This window comes from Apis mellifera, linkage group LG8, assembly GCF_003254395.2.
Source record: "Apis mellifera strain DH4 linkage group LG8, Amel_HAv3.1, whole genome shotgun sequence".
Taxonomy (NCBI): Eukaryota; Metazoa; Arthropoda; class Insecta; order Hymenoptera; family Apidae; genus Apis; species Apis mellifera.
In genome coordinates this window covers 4,526,976-4,545,269 of record NC_037645.1, presented here as the reverse complement: position 1 = coordinate 4,545,269, position 18,294 = coordinate 4,526,976, and the positions used below count along the sequence as shown (strand labels likewise).

Genomic DNA, 18,294 nt, shown 5'->3' with positions numbered 1-18,294 from the left:
ATCGATGGAAATTTAATTTTACCTCTGTTTGATGTACACACGAATGCGTATTATATTAATATTGATATTAGATAAAATTAATACTGGATATAAAGTCGCGCTCAAATATTAATTTCGCGGGGAAAGAGAGAGAGAGAGGGAGAGGGAGAGAAGAGAGAGGAGAATTTCATTAGTTTTAACGTTATATTATCGACGATTAAATACCCTTGTCCGGAGATTTTAATCGCAAAGTTGAAGTTACTACATTTTCGTACGTAGAAGTACAATTTTTCTGTGATGTGCAGGTATTGTACTGTACCTCATAGAGTATGCTAGGATTTTGCATAATTCATATAGACGCCCAGTGGATCGTAAGACCCCCGGCTGAATTATGAAAGCAAAATTGTACAATAGGGGTAAAATATAGGAGTTTGTAACATCTATATATACATATATAGGTATGATGCAACAGGAATTTGCATAATTACTTGAAGATACAGATGAATGTTATGAATATAATATATAATAGTGGTTAATCGAGATTATAAATCTTTTATGAATATGATTAAACAATTATATCTTAAGTAATACACATTTATTTATCGTTTCATCCTCCCAAAAATCCACGTACGCGCGAATGTTTCCCTACATTCAATTTACACGAGCCAATCGTTTCTTTCAACAATCGTTTTCAAGAACACCCTTCCATCATCCTACTGCAAGTGTCGATAAATACCGCGAAACCCTTGCTTGCAGCTTCTTTTTTACTCGCGGTCGAAACAACGGTAAAAATGGCCAAACAACTGTTCATTTTTCCCGTCCAATCTGTTTTTTTCCAGAGCAAACACGCGTGCGTGCCCGATTAACACGTGTTCGAAATTTTACGATGAAATTACGAGCTCGAATAGAAAAAAAAAAAAAGATAGAGGAGGGGAGAATAAATAAGCAAGGAAGGGGGAGAGGGAGAGCGGAAAAAAAAAAGGAGAGAAGGACGATGCGACGCGAAACGATTCGCCGCATCGTCGTAAATAGCCGGCCTGTGCCCCGCTGCTTTAAAGTCGCTTTAGATTGCACGTTTCGAAACGATTGTTATCGGTCAACAGTCATCATTGGTCAGTTTACATAGCCGCCTCGTATCGATCGACATTCCCGGTAATTACGTATTGTCTGTACGAACGCCGCCGCCGTGTCGCTATTATGCGCCCGTGTACACTCCACGGTGTACGTGCACGATGCACACGCACGCACGCACGCACGCACGCGTCCTCTGTCCTGCACTGTGTGTGTGCGCGCGAACACGGAGAGGTGTGGATGTACGGTTCCGTGAAACGTGTCACAAACACGTTCCAGGTTACCGATAAAATGGCGAGGTACGCGCCAATTGGCTAGGAAGAGGCGACCGGGTTAGATTCTTTCCGGGATACGGTCGGAAAAAAATTGGCCGCTCGCCGCGCCAGGCAATTTAGCTTGATTTCGCGAAACCGCCATTCCGCCCTCCGTGTTTCCTGACGCCCGTTGATGGACCGACTTTCTGAACTGAATTTCTAGGTTAGTCTAGTTTTTTCAGGCATCTCTTCTTTGATCACGAAATTTTTCTTTCTTTTTCAATTTTATATTATTTTTATTTATAGGGAATTATAGGGATTATTGTATAGGGAATTGGGAATTTTTGATTGTTTGGCAAGAAGGGTTGAAAGGGAGGAATATTAATTAATTCTGTTTCTTTAAAATTCATCGTTCGTATTCTATCGTCGCGATAGAAATTGGTATTTGTACAATGTGTCGTACAAAAGTTGTCGAGTCACGTTTCTAATCGTTGGTTTTGGATCGCACACACGCGTATCGCCTTCGTTCATGGAAGTGAGTCGACACGCGTAAAAAATGATGTGAATTGTAATCCATCAAAAGAGTGGAGTAATCTGAAACGTTCTGTTTAACATCGTTAAAATGTCCCTAAGCTAATTGCGATAGAAATAGATGTCTGGATGCATCCGTTTTATTACCACCTTTCTTCGTCACTATGATTACGAGTTTATCTGGATCTCGTTCTCCTTAATTGTCTCTCCTGCTATTTATATACCGGTGCACAATGTTTGCGTGTGCACACATTGCCGTAATCAAAACGCGTGCAAATAACCGAGAGATTCAACCGAGAGCAAGCATATATATATAGAATATATATAGAGAAAGTTTTCTTATTCCTCGAGACGCGATTTGCATCCGTGCCATGCAAAATTTTACCCGACGATTCATCCCCGTCCGTTTATTTATCACGGAGGATTGCGCCGTGACGTACTTGACATACTTTATTATTGTTTCCCGTATCAGATCCGAAGGTGGCCGGTATTACTTATCTTACCCGTGGAAAAATAGTCGTAGCGAGAGAACTCGATAAATCTACTGCGTTTCATCGTCATTTTCCGTCCGGTTAAAAATCTCGCGATTTATCTCCTCCGTAAGTTTCTTCTTCCGATCTGAACGAGGTTGAAAAGAAGAAGAAAAAAAGAAAAAACGAAAACGGCCTTAGGAAGGTAATCAGAGGCGATAAATCCTTATCGAAGAAGCAGAACAAAAGTTATTCTTAGAACGGACGAGCGCGATAAGGTCGTCTGAGCTACGCAATCAAGATTTGTGTAAACGTAAAATTCGCGGAGGGAATTTTAATCCCGAATGAAAAGTTGGCCGAATTAATTGAATCCGTTGTTATCGTCGATCGAGGAAAGAAATCGATGACTAACGATCGGATAATAACCCATCTCTCTCTATCGAACAGCTGACAAAACACCCGCGTTCCATTGAAAATGATTTACGGACACGATGGTTGTATAATTGTGTATGTAAATATTTTCGAAGGTTGATTTCAAGTGGTTGATTTCCGACAGAAAAAACACTCGTTGCAACGGATATGGATTCATCGTTGAACAGAGTTGTTCCTTCTCGAAAGAGTTCCGTGGTAATAATCCCACGTTATCTCAAGCAACCGAAAAGTTTCGTTTAAGGAACACTCTGTCCTTCGATCGAAACTTCTCATCCCGTTATAGGCGGCTCCTCCGCTAAAGTGGCAACCCGTTCTCTCTTCCTTTTTTTCTTCTTCTTTCTCTTTCTCTTCCTTTTCCCTCGCTTCTTTCTCCCCCTCTCCCCTTTTTTTTGCACAGGCACACGATCTTCGTTTTTAGAAGCTTCCCTTTGAGCAACGAGCGAGGTTATGCATGACAAAAAGGCCCTCCGTCTCCGGCGGTGTACCGAAAATTTTAATAAACATCGAGAGAAGAAAGTAAATCCGGTGCATCGTGGAGTCATGCACGGGGGCGGAAAGTTAACGTGGCGAGGAGCCTCGTCTTGATTTATTAATAACGAAATATATAAAGCGACTAGCCCCCTTGCACAACAACGCGCTCTCCCTTTTATTTCTCTTGCTCCTGATTTTATTTCTACTTTATTTATTTATTTCAATTGTTGTAACTTGAATCGCAGTTGCAGCTTGCTCCATTTAACAGTTTATTAAATTAACTTTGCGAGTATAATTTATGCAGCATCCTTTTTGAATTTTTTAACCAACCATTCCATCGTTTAAAATATATCTTACTCCCATAAATATCAATTCCTACGTTCAGAAAAAATTTTTCTGCTACTTTATTTTCGTGAAACTATCTTATCGATAGATATATGCTTTAATACTAGAGACGAAATGCTATTCAATCTCATTTCAGTGTCATTTTCAACGTTCACTATTCAATTTATGTCCCATATACATGCCCGCTTAATTGCACGAACCTTTTTCTTTTTTTCACAAAAAAAATCGCGTTTTACGCACAATTTGCCCGATCATAAAGTCGAATGACATTCAATTTCGCAACTTTTGAAGGGGGCTCTCCTTTTGCAACGTAACCGTGGAACCGGATGGGGCGAACTCAATCAGAGTAATATGAAATCAATTGTAAGGGGATTAAAAGAGCCGAAGAGCCATCGTTGCTTCGCGCATAAAACTTCCGAAAACTCGATCTCGATTATTGGCTCTGCATTTCGCATTCATTTGAATTTTAAACAGTTTTTTTTTCTTCGATCTTTCTCTAAAACGATGCCATAGATTTCATTATACCCAATTACAGCGGCGCGGTAACAACACGCGGTGTCTATGCCATCGACCGTTAAGATCGTTAAGAGAAACCTTTGTTTGCGTATTTTAATTAATACGCCAAAGAGAGAGAAAGAGAGACAGAGAGAGGGAGAGACCTTATTTTGCTTCCATTATTATCGTGTCCTCGATCCTTGTAAATTATCGTATCGACGTGTATGTATTATACCGAATACATATATTAATCGTTGTATCCATTTACAATACGATCCCGTTTGAAGACAAGCCTTTAGACTTTTCTTCTTCTCTCCTATGATTTATCGAGGAGGGAAGGAGGAAAGATTAATATGGAGCTATATAATATGAAATTGTGAAATTAGATCGCGTGCACTTGTAGAGGCATTGAATAGATGATTTTCTGCACGCCATTGAATCATCGGGGCTCAAAGGGCCATGATAACGAGATAACATGTTGCGAAACGGAATCTATTAAATAATCCGTGTTGTGTGCCGTGCAATATGAAATTTTAAACGTGCTTCTTTTTGGGGGAAAGGGGCGAGGGAAAGGAGGAGGGAAATAACAACGAGGGATTAGGCATTGTTGTAGAGAAATAGGTATTCATAAAGGTAATAAGTTGTGAAAGGATTCGTTGAAAATTCTGGATAAAATAATTATTTATTTAATATTTGTTATTTTAATACACAAACGGTCTTGTGATTCATTTTATATATATATATATATATATATATATATATATATATATATATTGCTATTGTGTTTGAAAGAAAAATTGTATCTATACGAGATAGCACGAAGATTAATTTTAAAAAAAAGATTTAATCTCGAACAAAGTTCGTTTTTGATATTTCAGCTCCCTCTTTCAGTTCTCGATGATGATTCAGTAACCTATTTCCTCCAACAATACCGGTGATCGTGAAGTGGTAAGATAAAGTATTCAATGTTTGTTTAAAAAAAAAAATGCAATAATAATATGATCACGATTGAAAATTATCGTTTGAAACTTGATTCATTTGCGATAATATATCAATTTATATTTATTAATATTGGTATATAGATAATGTAAAGATATTTCATTAATTATGTGTGAAAATAGTAAATGAGTGAAAATATTGAACAAGTTATAAAATTAAAAATTATATATATATTTATTATTATAATCGTTAGAAATCAAAATTAAGAATAGAAATTTAAAATTGATAATGTTATCTTATACTTTCGCCAAAATTCGTAATATGTTGTTGATTTTAAATAAATAAAAATATATTGCAATTACTCATTTAACAAATTTCACTAATGGAAAAAAATTATAATTTGTTAAATTAAGGCTTGTACTATTTTCTATTAGATACAAAAATATTTAATAAAATTTAAAACAAATTAAAAATAATGGAATTAATAAAATATTGGAAATTATGATATTTAAGTATTATTTCATATTTTAAAATGTTCATTCAAAAAATTTACAGGTAGCTAACTTGACCATTATCGACATCTATGAGCCTGACTTTATTCGCTGAACTACAGTTACCAGATGGGGAAAAACAGTCGTAAGTTAGTACCATTTTATTTCCTATACTTTTTAAACGTGTAAAATTATAATTTAATTTTTAATTTTATAATTTAAAATTTGCGTGTGAATTTCGAGTTTAAAATATACATTTTTCATTCACGAATGTTTAAAATATGTTAATTCACGATTATGATAATTTTATGCATTTGCAATTGTCGGTATACTTCATTATTGACAGATGGGAAATTGGGAATTGCATAAAAAAAATAATTATTGTTCCAATATATTATCTACGAACAGTAAATTGCATGTTCTTTGATTTTTAAATATATTTTTTAAATATATGTACAAGAAATAAATTAAAATTATTAGACATTATTAAATATAAAATTATTAAAATTATTATTTTATTTTCATAATATCTCGAAATATAATATAAAAATTATGGACAAAAATTGTTTATTAATTATTAAATTTTTATTATTTTGTGAAAAAAAAAATTATTACGTACATGAATTCTAAAAATCTAAAAATCGCTAAATTATTGATCGTTATAAATTCATTTGTAGCTATTTTTTTAGTGTTTTTTGCATAAAATATTTTCACACAAATATAAATAAAGAATTATTAAATAATATAAAATAGTAAATATAATTTTAATTTATAAAAATATATATCAAATGCTATATTTACTATTCGCAATACTGCAACAAATTATTATAGCTTATTATTATAATAAATTATTAAATACATAAAAGTTAAAACTATAAATTAAAAAGTTTTTAATGTATCGGTCACTAAAATGGTCCATTTATTGGTATGTTATAAAAATTCTTCGAATGTAAACGCAATTAAAATATTTTAACGCGGTAATAACTCGAAAATGAATACCGTAAAACAGTAAATCTAATTTTAGTGTATAAAAATATATATCAATTGCAATATTTATTATCATAATAAATTGTTAAATATATAAATAAATAATATAAATCCAAAAAATGATAAATTTTGGATTTATTATATTCGAAAAATCAATTTTGAAACATCGGTAAGAAACGTATACAGTCGTGAAACTTCGTTTCCCCGACCTTTTATAAATACAGAACAAAGAGGGAGAAAGTGCTTATTCTCCGTCGAACCTTCGTTGCGTATAAATCGTGATTATAATATTTCGAATAAATTCTGTCGATTTTAGTGTTTTTTATCATTTTTAATAATTTATTTTTAAAATATAAATAATTAAAATTCAATACTGTTATTATATATTGTATATTTATTAATTTTATTTTTTAATTAATATTTATTTATTTTTTTATTAATTTGTACATTTATTTTTTCATTTATTAATATTTCTAGTTTTTAATTTATTTATTAATTTTTTTTTTAATTCATTCAGATTTAGTTAATTTTTTCAATTTATCGTTCATTTATCAAATTTTTTAAATTTTGACAATTATTTTTTAAATCATATTTGATTAAAATTATTATAATAAATTGTTTATATTATTTTTATATTATTTATGTTATTTTTGGAAAATTTTTTTTCGAAAAGAGATACCGAGAATTACGCAAAAAATTTCTTTTTTTATGTTGTTTTATGTTCAATTTTCTAATGGAATTTTCGATAAAATAACACAACATTTCTATTAATATCTTTTAATAATTTATTTCATCGTTCATTTTATAACTTTGAATTTTTTCAAGTACAAATATTTGAAATCAGATGATTATTAGATTATGGGATTTTTTATGTCATCTAACAATAACAAATCATTGTATTCTTCAATATTGTAATATTCTTCTCGATGAAGAATATATTGCATAAAAATTCGCAGTCTATCGATCATTCTTTATGAATGAAATATCTTTTTTTATATTTTTTCATTTTAAAATTATTTTATTCGATATTTTGCAAAATTTCATGATATATTAATATCGTGAAAAAATATTCAATAGATAAAATAGATCTTCAGGATCTTCGATAACAGATTTCTCGACGATTTTATTTAGAATTAAATGATTCAACAATAATGCAATAACACTAGATAAAACATACTCTTTCACATACAAAAAACGTATACGTCTTACATGCATAGCTGAGTTTCTATGTACACATATATTACAAAATTTATTTTGATTTTTCTTATTAGAAGCTTTTTACTTGAAATATTGAAGGATTCATTTACAAAAACGATTTTTGTTTAATTATAGATTAGAAAAATAACCTTAAATAATTGATTAATGCTTTTTAAATGTATTTTTCTCTTTCTCTTTCTTTTTTGTTAGAAAAATCATCAAGGCTAGTTTTTATATGAATCCTTCAATTCATTTTTTCAGTATTTATTGCAGCATTTATTAATTTAATAATTAATTTCGCATATTGCTTATAAATAGTACTTCTTACTCAGCCTTAAAGTTTTTTCTAGTTTTGAAATGCGACGTTTCGTGTTTCATTCAAAGAAAATATATTTGATGTTAGACACTCGAAGCGTACACAGTCTAGAAATAGGATTTAGTCTTGAAAATAATTTGTAAAAATTTTATAAAAATAGTCTATTATTCAACGATACTTTCCTTGCATTATTTTCTTTAGGCAAGCTTTTTTATTTAACGTGGGAAATTGAACAGCATTTCGATTTTTCAAATATTAATAAAAAGATATCGTATTACATATCGCGTAATTTATAAATTATTAATGTGAAAACAATTTTGAGTAACATTACCCAAATAATATTTTAGTATAGTTTTGATGATATTTTAGTAAGCGCGGATGATTAATTAATTAAACAACAATTCGAATGATTTACGAAAAATAATTAAAAATCGCGCGAAAGATTCATTTTAACAATTTGCATTCATTTTGAAAATTCATAGTGATTCGTTGCTCGCGAATTTTATTGCATGATGTAACGAATAATTTCAGTCGTTTTTTTCACGAATAGCAACGATCATTTTCGTTCAGCTTTAGAGCTGAGTTTCGATAAGAACTCTGTCGCTTGATTGTCTCCCTTTCTGTGTTCCAACGCTTGGATTATGTCTGTACCTGCGCAAAAAAAATCATCGTGAAAAAAAGAAAATTAAAAAAAAACAATATAGAAATACAGAATTAAAAATATAAAACTTACTTTTCCTTATAGGACGCGAAAGTTTCAAGTGAATTTGTTCGAGAGACTCGATCCCTCGATCTGGTCCCGTTTCAGGAATTTCACTGAACGGAAGGAAAGCTTCCGCCATGAATCTCGATCTTAAAAAGTCCTTGTCTTTCAGTTCGAACGCTACGATCGCGTTTTCTGTAGCTCTTTGCTCGCTGGTCAGAGGACTGAAAGTATAAATTACACGATTCAAATATAATTATAGATATATTAAAAAATAATTCTTCTCTTTATTTTTTCTTCTATATTTCCTTTTACATTTCGTGTAAATTTTTCATCCATATTCTGAATAATTGAAGAAAGATTGGATTATTACTCACATGTTGAAAATTTCATCGTACAGGGGGTACAAATTCTCCTTTTGCACATGAGTTTTAGGTAATTTCACGTCGGTGAATTTTTCCTCCGGAAGAAGTCTCACTTTCACGTACGAATCGCAACTACCTGGAAAAAATAGAAGGAAAAATATTTCCATTGCGATTTCAAATACCAATAACACCCCAATGTGGGTTCATGCACGATGAAGGTGACTATTTTTTTTGATTCTTTATCTACGAGGTTCCACATTCAATGTAACATTCCAAATCATATTTTTTTTTACAATGATATTGAATTTATTAATTCACGAATTCTGAAATTATGAAGATTGAAGAGGGATCGTTGAATCTTACAGATTTTAAATTTCTAGGTATCGAAAAATTTTATCGAATATTTTCCTTGTATTTTATCGAGTATTAAAAGAATATCATTTCACGAAGAAAGAAATTATTGAAAAATAATGTAACTTTGAGGAAATCAATTTATCTTGGAAGGATTGAAAATAATTTTCACGTTATAATTTGGAACCTTATAGAGATTTGCATCATTCCATCATAAGAGATGAGAAAAATTGTTTGACGTTCTAAGATATTCTTACATTCTCTAACTACGGATATAATACACAATAACAGAAAACAAAAATAATTCGACAATTTGGTCGGCTAAATTCGCATGCAAATTTGATAGTTTTAATTGTCACGAGGGCAAGCAACCGGATGAGACATGTTCTAATTGAAAGAGTGATGAGGAAGAGTCTTTTTTTTTTTTTTTGTTTTACATCCACATTTACATACTTGTCTTCCATTCTTTCTGTCTTTGTTTAGATTTTGTATGAAGCTTGCGTTTGAGAGTAGACACCTTGCCTACCAAATCGCCTATAAAATCGAAATAAAATATCATTCTTTTTATCGCGAGGCCAACCCCTAATTCCCTTCGACAAGCAAACGAAACAACAAGCTACGAAATGAAACTTTCGCTTTAATTGTGCAATTGGCGTTGTGTGCAATTTCGATTCTCTTTCTAATCATTAACAAAATAGAATAATCCGAGTGATTCTCGTCGGATAATACAATTACATCAACTTGATATGAAAAAAAATAAAAAATTTTCTAAGCATTCGTTAAAAAAAAATAATTGCACATTCTTCATCTTCGAATTACTCGCAAAAAAGATCGACGTAAAAAAAGAAAAAAGAACTATCTACAACCTAAAATTTCATTTCTAGCAATGATACCTCTAAATAAGTTACAATTTCGTACCCAAGAAATATTTTTCTTACGGAAAAATTTCCACGATTTTCCTTCTCTTACCATTACTATCAACAGGTCGCAGTTTCCTCGCGTTTAATATTTGAATATTCAACGAGTTATCCACGAACTGCGCCTTAACCGTGATCTGCCCGTATTCGGATTCTTCCAAGTCATTTTGCTCTTTTATCCGCTCCTGGTGATAACGATGTATCAACTCGGCTGTCTCGAGGCCATGAAGCTCCAAAAGGTGCTCGATCTTCTCCAACACTTTAACATTTGCTGCCTCGTCGGCTCCGATATTAAAGTATCGAATAAGGGTGTGCAATGTGCGATGAAGGTTCGAGTAGAACGATGGTGGTCTCCTTTTCTGTTGACAATTGAAATTGTTTGAAAAAATACCTCGAATAAAGAGTGAAAGGATATTATACGTTTTTCTATGACGTACCTCCAAATTATTATGCACTAATTGGTACAAACTTTCTGATAATATATCCCAAATAACGAACAAGATTCTCTCGAAATTGTCTTCGTTCAGATTGTCGTGCAACGTTGTTAGATTCGTGTCTAAATATTGTAAAAGCCGATCCATGGAATTGCTGGTCGTGTCTATCAACTCTGCACCCTCCATGAGGAACCTTCAGTCAAAAATTTTTAATTTCGAATATAAGTTTTTACAATTTTTATCCACGAAAATTAATTTTATTTATTTACGAATGAATGTAATTTCGATTGGAAATAATAAATCGAATGAAAGTATTGTAGGATTTAATTACCTGTTCATGGCAGGGGACATTTTATTGGCGACAACCTGTAATAATTCTATAATTTTATTCTTAACAGTGTCGGTCGCGTTGTCAATGATCAATTGGAGGGTCTGTTGACACCTGTCCGCCTCTTGTTGGGTTTTCTTCTCCGCGAACGCGTCCACGATACTCTGGAATCCTAGATCGTGGGCCAATGGCCCGATCGATGTTTTGATGTAATCAATATTGTTTATGGCGAAACACCAAGCTGTCGACACGTAAAATTTCTTCTCGTACACGCTGCCCTTCGACAATTGTTCCAATTCCGTGGTCAGTTCTGCCTTCTTCGCCATTTTGTCTGCATACGCTATCGAACATTTGCAGATGTCCTGAAAAATTTAAACATTAACAACAATACTGAGAATTTTGCAACAAACTATCCAAAATTCTATGGACTGGCAAGAAATATATAAACTTTAATTAGAAATACTTGACAAGAGCTAACTGTATAATATTGTAATAATCTTTTTCGTTCAAATTCAGATTTTCACGATTGTTAAAAATATGTACAGAACTTACGTCGATAATTTTAGCTACGAAAGTGTAGGAGCCCTCCATGTCGGGCCACGCGAGCTGCGTCCAGAAAACTTTGATTTGATAGAATATCGTTAACGTGTCCACAGCACTCGAGCTGTATTGGACGGTGTTATCAACTGCTTGGAGGGTGTCGAACTCCACGGCTCTGTCAATCCGTTTCAAAGCTTTGTAGACAGCTATGTCGAGCCAGTGTGCAACCCCAGCCCTGAACCAATCGTGATAATTTTGCACTTCCATTCTTTCTAACTGTCCTTCGGCGCACAACACTTGTCCAAGCCTAAGAATAATTCAATTTCGTTTCATCCATTCAATTGCTTTGTTACATTGTTTCTTTAATGCTCGAATCTTACAAAGCGAATCTCTGCAACGTGAGATACAATTCGAACAACGTCGTTCCCAAATTCAATTCGACATCGGTGTTTTCAATCTCGATCCTCTTCATTCTACTGCAAACATCTTGCACGATAATCCTGCACAAACCGCTGATCCTCTTTTCGTACATCACGTACAAACACCTGGCGTAGGGGAAATTGATTCGTCTGAAATTATAAAATTGAAATTAATTTCGTGCAACAATGTTCGATAATTTTTTTTAAAAAGATTAAACTTACTTGATAAACAGTTTATCGTAATTATCGATAGCGTTTTGTAAATCTGCCCTCACGAGTTGAATCACTTTGATACGATACTTTAACGAATCTTCGTCCGATTCACTTTCTGGATAATTATTATTCAATATGTGTTCGAACCTAAAGTGACGTAATATTTATTTCTCTCCGTTTAATTAATTTGAAAAGTTTTTATTCATTTTTGAAAAGTTGATCTACCATTCAATACCACCCTGTTCGACCGTGTAATCCAAAGCTTGAACGATACTTAATTTCTCATCAGGGTCTGGGAACCAATGATACATCTTTCCAGGAAACAAATTCACGTCCTCAGGAACTTTAAGGGATGAAAGGGATGAAAGTATTCTGTATAGCATATAAAAATTTCACATTCACATTCTTTTCACATTCTTGCACTTCATTTTCGTCTTTCAAAATTCTTTTTCATACTTTAAAATATCGAAAAGAATTGTAATAATAAAATAAATCAAATTCAAAGTATATAAAACTGTATATAAAAAAATTTTAAAACATTTTAGATAATTTTAAGTAACATTTCTAAATCGTGTTAATTGGAAATTCACACGGTCCAACGATAATTACCCCAAAATGGCGGACAATTGTGCCATAGCATTCTTATCACCGACTGTGAACCTCCTGATCTTGCGAATACTGTTAAGACAAGAGTACAACAATTTCTTCGTGGCGTCCCAAAACAATCTGGTTTCATCTGGCGAGAAGAGGCCGTTCTCCATAGGCCTCAACAGATCGACCACCAATTTATTGAACACGGTGAAGTTGAGGGGATGCTCCTGATGAATCCTCGCGTATTCTATCCACTGGGCAAGCGTCACGTTTCTAGCCAGCAAACCGCGTTGCGCGCTGTGCTGAAGAAGAAGAACTTCCGCGGGTGCCGACCATCGCCCACTCCAACAGTATTTCTCTATTTTCTCCGTCTCCAATTCGTACAACAATAGCACTCTGATCAGGTGTCTGTGCTCTTGGGCGGCCACCAATGCATTGTGCTCCGCGCTGAAGGCCAACCTCAGTTTCACCACGCCGCGTCTCTTTGGTTTGTTTCTCTTCTCGAGGGAATACCACATTGTGTGGCCTGTCGTCGGTATATCCTGTTAAAATTAATATCGATTGAAATTTTTTTTGTTTCTTTTTTTAAATTTTTGCCAATAAATTGGCAATTTTTTAAACTTCTCTCTTGGAAAAAGAAAAAATATAAAATTTATTGATTAAATATTCGTGGTTTCATAGAATAGAATTTATTCAGAGATTAGAAACCTTTAGGAAAGTTTATAGGGTCTTTACAATTGTTAAAATTTAGGATGTAAGAATCGAGGAAAGCTAAAATAAAAATGTAACAAATGCTTGTCCATTTACTTTAAGAGGTATTCTACAGCGGCCGATGAATTCGTTATCGTGGCTGCCAGTCGTGGCTGTGACCGCAATCTCCTTCGCTAATTTTACCAACCCCCTAACACCCTTTACATCTTTCACTTTACTCATTTTTTCAGGAACTGTTTCAGCAGCGTCAAAATCCCTTTAAATTAAATAATAACATATAATATTTCATCTTGACGTCATCATCAAGTGAATGCTTCATTTTCAACTTACCATACTTCTAGAAATAATACGTCGTTCTCTGGATCCTCGAGGGGGCTGGAAAAATAATTAAAATTATTTTTTATCCATCGATAAAAAGATCGATTCAAAATTTTCAATGATCTTTTCGACTTGGGTTTCAACTCACAGTTCGAAGTGTTCCTCCCAAACAGGGCTGAGGGTGGACGTTTTTACGGCAGTGTTGTACCTCCTGGTGGGAGCTGATTCTAGGTAAAGGGCGCAGAAAGGGTCGCTTTTGCCATTGGCGTCCTTGGAAACGAGTTCTTTGGCTTCGATCACTTCGACGCACAAGTGCATTTCCGGTGGCTGTTTAAATCGAATTTCACAATTTACAGAGAAACATTTCTCTTCTCGAAATGAAAATTTTGGATATTTTTTCCTATTCTCACCTCCATGTTTTTAGTCTCGTCCAGAACTCTCTCGTGCACATCATTGTCGACTTTGAACGCATTTTGAAGATGGTTCAGCAGAGTTTCCAGTTTACACTCGTTGGATACGTCGTAGCCTATTTGATGCTGGGTCATAAAAACTAGGGCAGCATAGAGCTCCTCGATCTACAGATAATAAATTAACTTATTTAATAATCTGAATATAGATTTTCTAGGAATCTGAATCGGGTACAAAAGAAGACACATTTTTATCGAATCTTCTTCGAAAGAATGAAACTTTAAGTTTATAAAAATATATAAGTTTCTTTCGTTCGATTAAATTTCATTAAGTTTTATGTATATATAAATGATTCAAACGATGATATAATCGAATAAAAATAAAAAGAGATATATACTTTATCAAACTTTTACTACTCATTAACATTCATTTCTAGAAAAAAAATTATTTCTTTGTTATTTAGATAAGTCTTGGACATTTTTAAACAATCTTCCACTCCCTTCTCTCTCTAATATTGGTAATTAAATTATTCATAAACAAAGAGCAATAGGTCTTTACGTCATACATAAAGCATCTGCTGGTCGCAAGACGCTCTGATGAAACACATGCGAGCAGATTTTAGCTGCGAGTAACATTTGTAGAATCGTCACCCGAGCCACGATACCCACGGTTCAAAGTTCTTTCGTCGGATACATTAAAGCATGCCTTAATCGAACGATTGGCTGGTGAACAGAACAGATATTGTTCTTTTATTTACTCACTTTCTTTCAAATATTCAGATTTCAAACAATGCGAATAAGTTCAACGCTACTTTGTCTTGACAATTTTTTATAACAAAGTCCAGAACATTTTATTCTCGCCTTTCAATAATTACAAAGTTTAATATTTCTTTCTGCAGAATTAAATCATCCCCTCTTTCATGATCTCCATTCGCAGAATTTAAAATACTTCAATATTATCAGTTATATGTTGCACATTAAAGTTTAAAAAATTTTTTTTATTATTATTACGTTTAAGATAAACAAAATTTTTCTTGTTTATGGAGAAGAAGAGGAAATTGAATTAGTAATCACTAATACAACGATCAAACGAATTCAAAATGATTTAAAAAAGGAAAAGAATTGTTATAGGTTGAATATCATACGTTCAACGCAGATTTTCAATCAATTTTTCAACGTTTCCATGTCGACTCACCGTCATAGCCTGGAGAAGCGTGTTCGTTCTGCGCTCGATTTCCGCCTTGGGTACACCGCGGAAAGTGTTCCTCTCTCTGTTCAGAGTGACCACCCCTAAGGATGGATTGGTGCTCACCATTTTCGTTTCGCGCTCACGACACTCTCGTTTCGTTCAACCTCATTTCTCCCTCATTTCCACTACGGAGAAACAAACACTGTGGACGACACTTTGTTGTGTCGATCTCATGTTCACACTTTCGCGGCACATTCAAAACGTCCACTCGCAAATACAGATTCGTTCCATCCTTCTCCTCGCCGTCCGTTCGATGAAAATTTTTCATTCATCGCGACGACAACGATGATCAACGTTTCCACCTAAACGATTTCGAAACACCGATTTCGAAAGAAACTGTCAGCTACGATCTAGACACTCACGACACTTTCATCCTCGTGTATTATAATAAAAGCGACAATCGTTTCGAACGTCTTGGGAATGATTGAACAATTATTTTTAATTTTCTAAATAAATTAGAGGGATATATTTTTTGGTTAAATTTCTTTTAAGGTTTGACACAATAACGGAGAAATGGAAGAATTTTTGATGTATTGAAATCGATATGCAGTATGTTTTTGTATGGAGAACGAAGTTTGAGAATGTTTAATCGAATAGGAAAGGAATTGGAAGTAGTTTCGAGGTGTTGCACACGCGACGAGTATCGAACGAGTATCTAAAAGCGAAGAATCGTGTACTAGTATTGTCAGCCAATGATGAACTTCGACGGCCGCGACCTTTGTTATCGGAGCTCCGCATATTTATTTGACTGTGCATAATCGAAAAAGAGCATCTAGATGAACCAAGGGATAAAACGCAGCATTGTAGATATAAGAGGAAATGTTGTGATAAATATGTCCTTTTGAGATGTATTCATTTAGATGATTAATGATCAATTTTATTAAGATTAATCGTTCGATTTCTGAGAAATGAATACTTTGATATGATAAAGATTGAGAATTTTTTTTATCGAATAATAATTTGTTGAAAGATATTTAAAGAGGAATCAAAAGTCGTGGATTTAAACAGGATTTATATGAAAGTTAAACAAATTTGTCAAAATATATTTGAATGTACTTGAGTTTTCAGTGTTTTATTTGTCGATATATATATGTATATATTTGACGAAATTGAGAACAGTTTAACATGGGAGCATAAGATAATTCGAGTATCAACACGACTTTTCCCCTTTGGAGATTTTGCAAATATTGATAAGTACCAGAGAAGATATGAAAAGAAGTAATATTGGGCCTTTGAAGATGTAAGTGTATGCAGTCTGGTTTTGAAACATTGAATTTGATTAAGCTGTGCGGTTATCTGCGATATACAGTTCAGTTCAAAAATTTATTCCGAGCGTTGAAATATTTTCACGACACTGACCTAATTCGAATTCATTTAAATTCGTCTCGTTAATTGAGTTTAATCACGTTACATATACTTTCGTATGAGAAAAATAGTTTGGAATTAAAAATAGATGGAAACCTAGAAATCGAGTCAGAAATATTCTTTGTTGCAAATTTTCAAAAAACTCTTTAGATTTTTCCAATTAATTGAGACAAGCCATTTAATTTTATCCTTAATCTCGATAAATCTTATCCTATATTTTCAGAATTATATTTAACAATTAGAAGATTAATTTATTTCTATAATTGTATTTCAAACTCAACGATATTGAAAAGTTTCAAACTGATTCTTAACATTTTTAAATTTTTTCCAAATTTTTCATTGCGTAATCAAGAGAAGACGTAAAGCATTTGTCCTGTTCATCGTGCACCAGACAAATCTCTAAGGTTGCTCTTTTTTTAGCGCGTTCCTCCAATCTCGACCTCTCAAAAAGAACGTCGAGAACGCGACGATGTTCGACCGAAATAGTTGTTTTCTAACTGTTCACCGAGGAAAAATTGTCTCAGAATTTGTCAAAAAGAAAGAAAGAAAAATATTTCAATAATCATCTCGAGATATTCGATGAATCGACCGGGATGAAGTTTCATTACGTTCAAATTGATCGATGACACGACCCAAGGAGTAAAGAAAATTAGTTTCGATGAAGGGGAAAATAGGGAAACTAGGACATAGCCTTTAACATCGTCGTGCATTAATGGTTGCCAAGAGCAATTGACTCTGACAATGAGATTCCATTTATTTGTACGTTTCGTGATTCGGTTAACATTGGCCCTATTGGCTCGATAGAGTCTCAGAAGAGGAAAATATTTGTTTTAGAAGATTACCGGTTCCATTTTTCTTCCTTTTGAAGCAAGTTTCACACGTGCGTACGATAATTTTAGATTTCGAAGTAAATTAATTGTGTACATCCATTTCCAGAATACACAATATCTCAATATTAAAATTTTCAAATTTAAATCAAATTTTCTGATAACACGTTTTCATTTCAGATCCCGAATATTTTAAATTCGAAATTAATTTAAACATTCTCATCAATCTTCTTCTAATAATCCCTCTTTCAAACTCCAACTATTCGAATCTTTTCTGGAATATTCGGACGTTTTATATCTATCCAATATACAGCAACGGATTAAACTTTTCATTCGTTATAAAAAAGAAAAAAAATTCAAAAAATAATCGAATCGCGTAATGAAACGAAAAGGAAACGTCGTTTCCCGTCCGGTAACCTTTCAACCTCATTTAAATCCCGAGCGGAACAAAGGTACGGTCTCACATTTCTTTCTTCTTCCATTTCTCCACCCCGCACACGGGACGGCCAATTTAAATATCGAGGACCCAGCCACGCATTGGCCGCTCCGTTAACGAGGGGACCAATGGAAAACGCGAA

General features: G+C 33.4%; 2 protein-coding genes across 17 annotated transcripts in view; one reads left to right on the top strand and one right to left on the bottom strand.

Moving 5' to 3' along the window:
* LOC725021 (trypsin 3A1) overlaps positions 1-18,294 on the top strand; it is a 44,434-nt gene that overhangs the window by 10,631 nt on the left and 15,509 nt on the right. For 2 of the 6 annotated variants that reach the window (XM_026442430.1, XM_026442433.1), the window contains exons 3-4: positions 4,927-4,996; positions 5,543-5,623. In XM_026442430.1, the coding sequence (XP_026298215.1) occupies positions 5,608-5,623 (16 nt within the window). In that variant the 5' untranslated portion in view covers positions 4,927-4,996; positions 5,543-5,607. Of the gene's footprint in view, positions 1-4,926; positions 4,997-5,021; positions 5,123-5,542; positions 5,628-18,294 lie in introns of those variants that run through there. The other 4 variants (XM_026442434.1, XM_026442435.1, XM_026442432.1 and 1 more) reach the window with 3 other exon arrangements.
* The window catches only part of LOC408959 (protein unc-13 homolog 4B), a 31,301-nt gene continuing 20,570 nt past the window's right edge, over positions 7,564-18,294 (bottom strand). For 7 of the 11 annotated variants that reach the window (XM_016913488.2, XM_006561428.3, XM_006561426.3 and 4 more), the window contains 16 exons: positions 14,279-14,443; positions 14,017-14,195; positions 13,881-13,925; positions 13,647-13,806; positions 12,858-13,381; positions 12,474-12,620; positions 12,258-12,395; positions 11,997-12,185; positions 11,629-11,923; positions 11,080-11,438; positions 10,752-10,941; positions 10,367-10,673; positions 9,851-9,931; positions 9,059-9,182; positions 8,712-8,905; positions 7,564-8,629 (listed from right to left, as the gene is read on the bottom strand). In XM_016913488.2, coding sequence (XP_016768977.2) covers positions 8,535-8,629; positions 8,712-8,905; positions 9,059-9,182; positions 9,851-9,931; positions 10,367-10,673; positions 10,752-10,941; positions 11,080-11,438; positions 11,629-11,923; positions 11,997-12,185; positions 12,258-12,395; positions 12,474-12,620; positions 12,858-13,381; positions 13,647-13,806; positions 13,881-13,925; positions 14,017-14,195; positions 14,279-14,443 — 3,192 coding nt within the window. In that variant the 3' untranslated portion in view covers positions 7,564-8,534. Of the gene's footprint in view, positions 8,630-8,711; positions 8,906-9,058; positions 9,183-9,850; positions 9,932-10,366; positions 10,674-10,751; positions 10,942-11,079; positions 11,439-11,628; positions 11,924-11,996; positions 12,186-12,257; positions 12,396-12,473; positions 12,621-12,857; positions 13,382-13,646; positions 13,807-13,880; positions 13,926-14,016; positions 14,196-14,278; positions 14,444-15,470; positions 17,000-18,294 lie in introns of those variants that run through there. The other 4 variants (XM_026442429.1, XM_016913491.2, XM_016913490.2 and 1 more) reach the window with 4 other exon arrangements.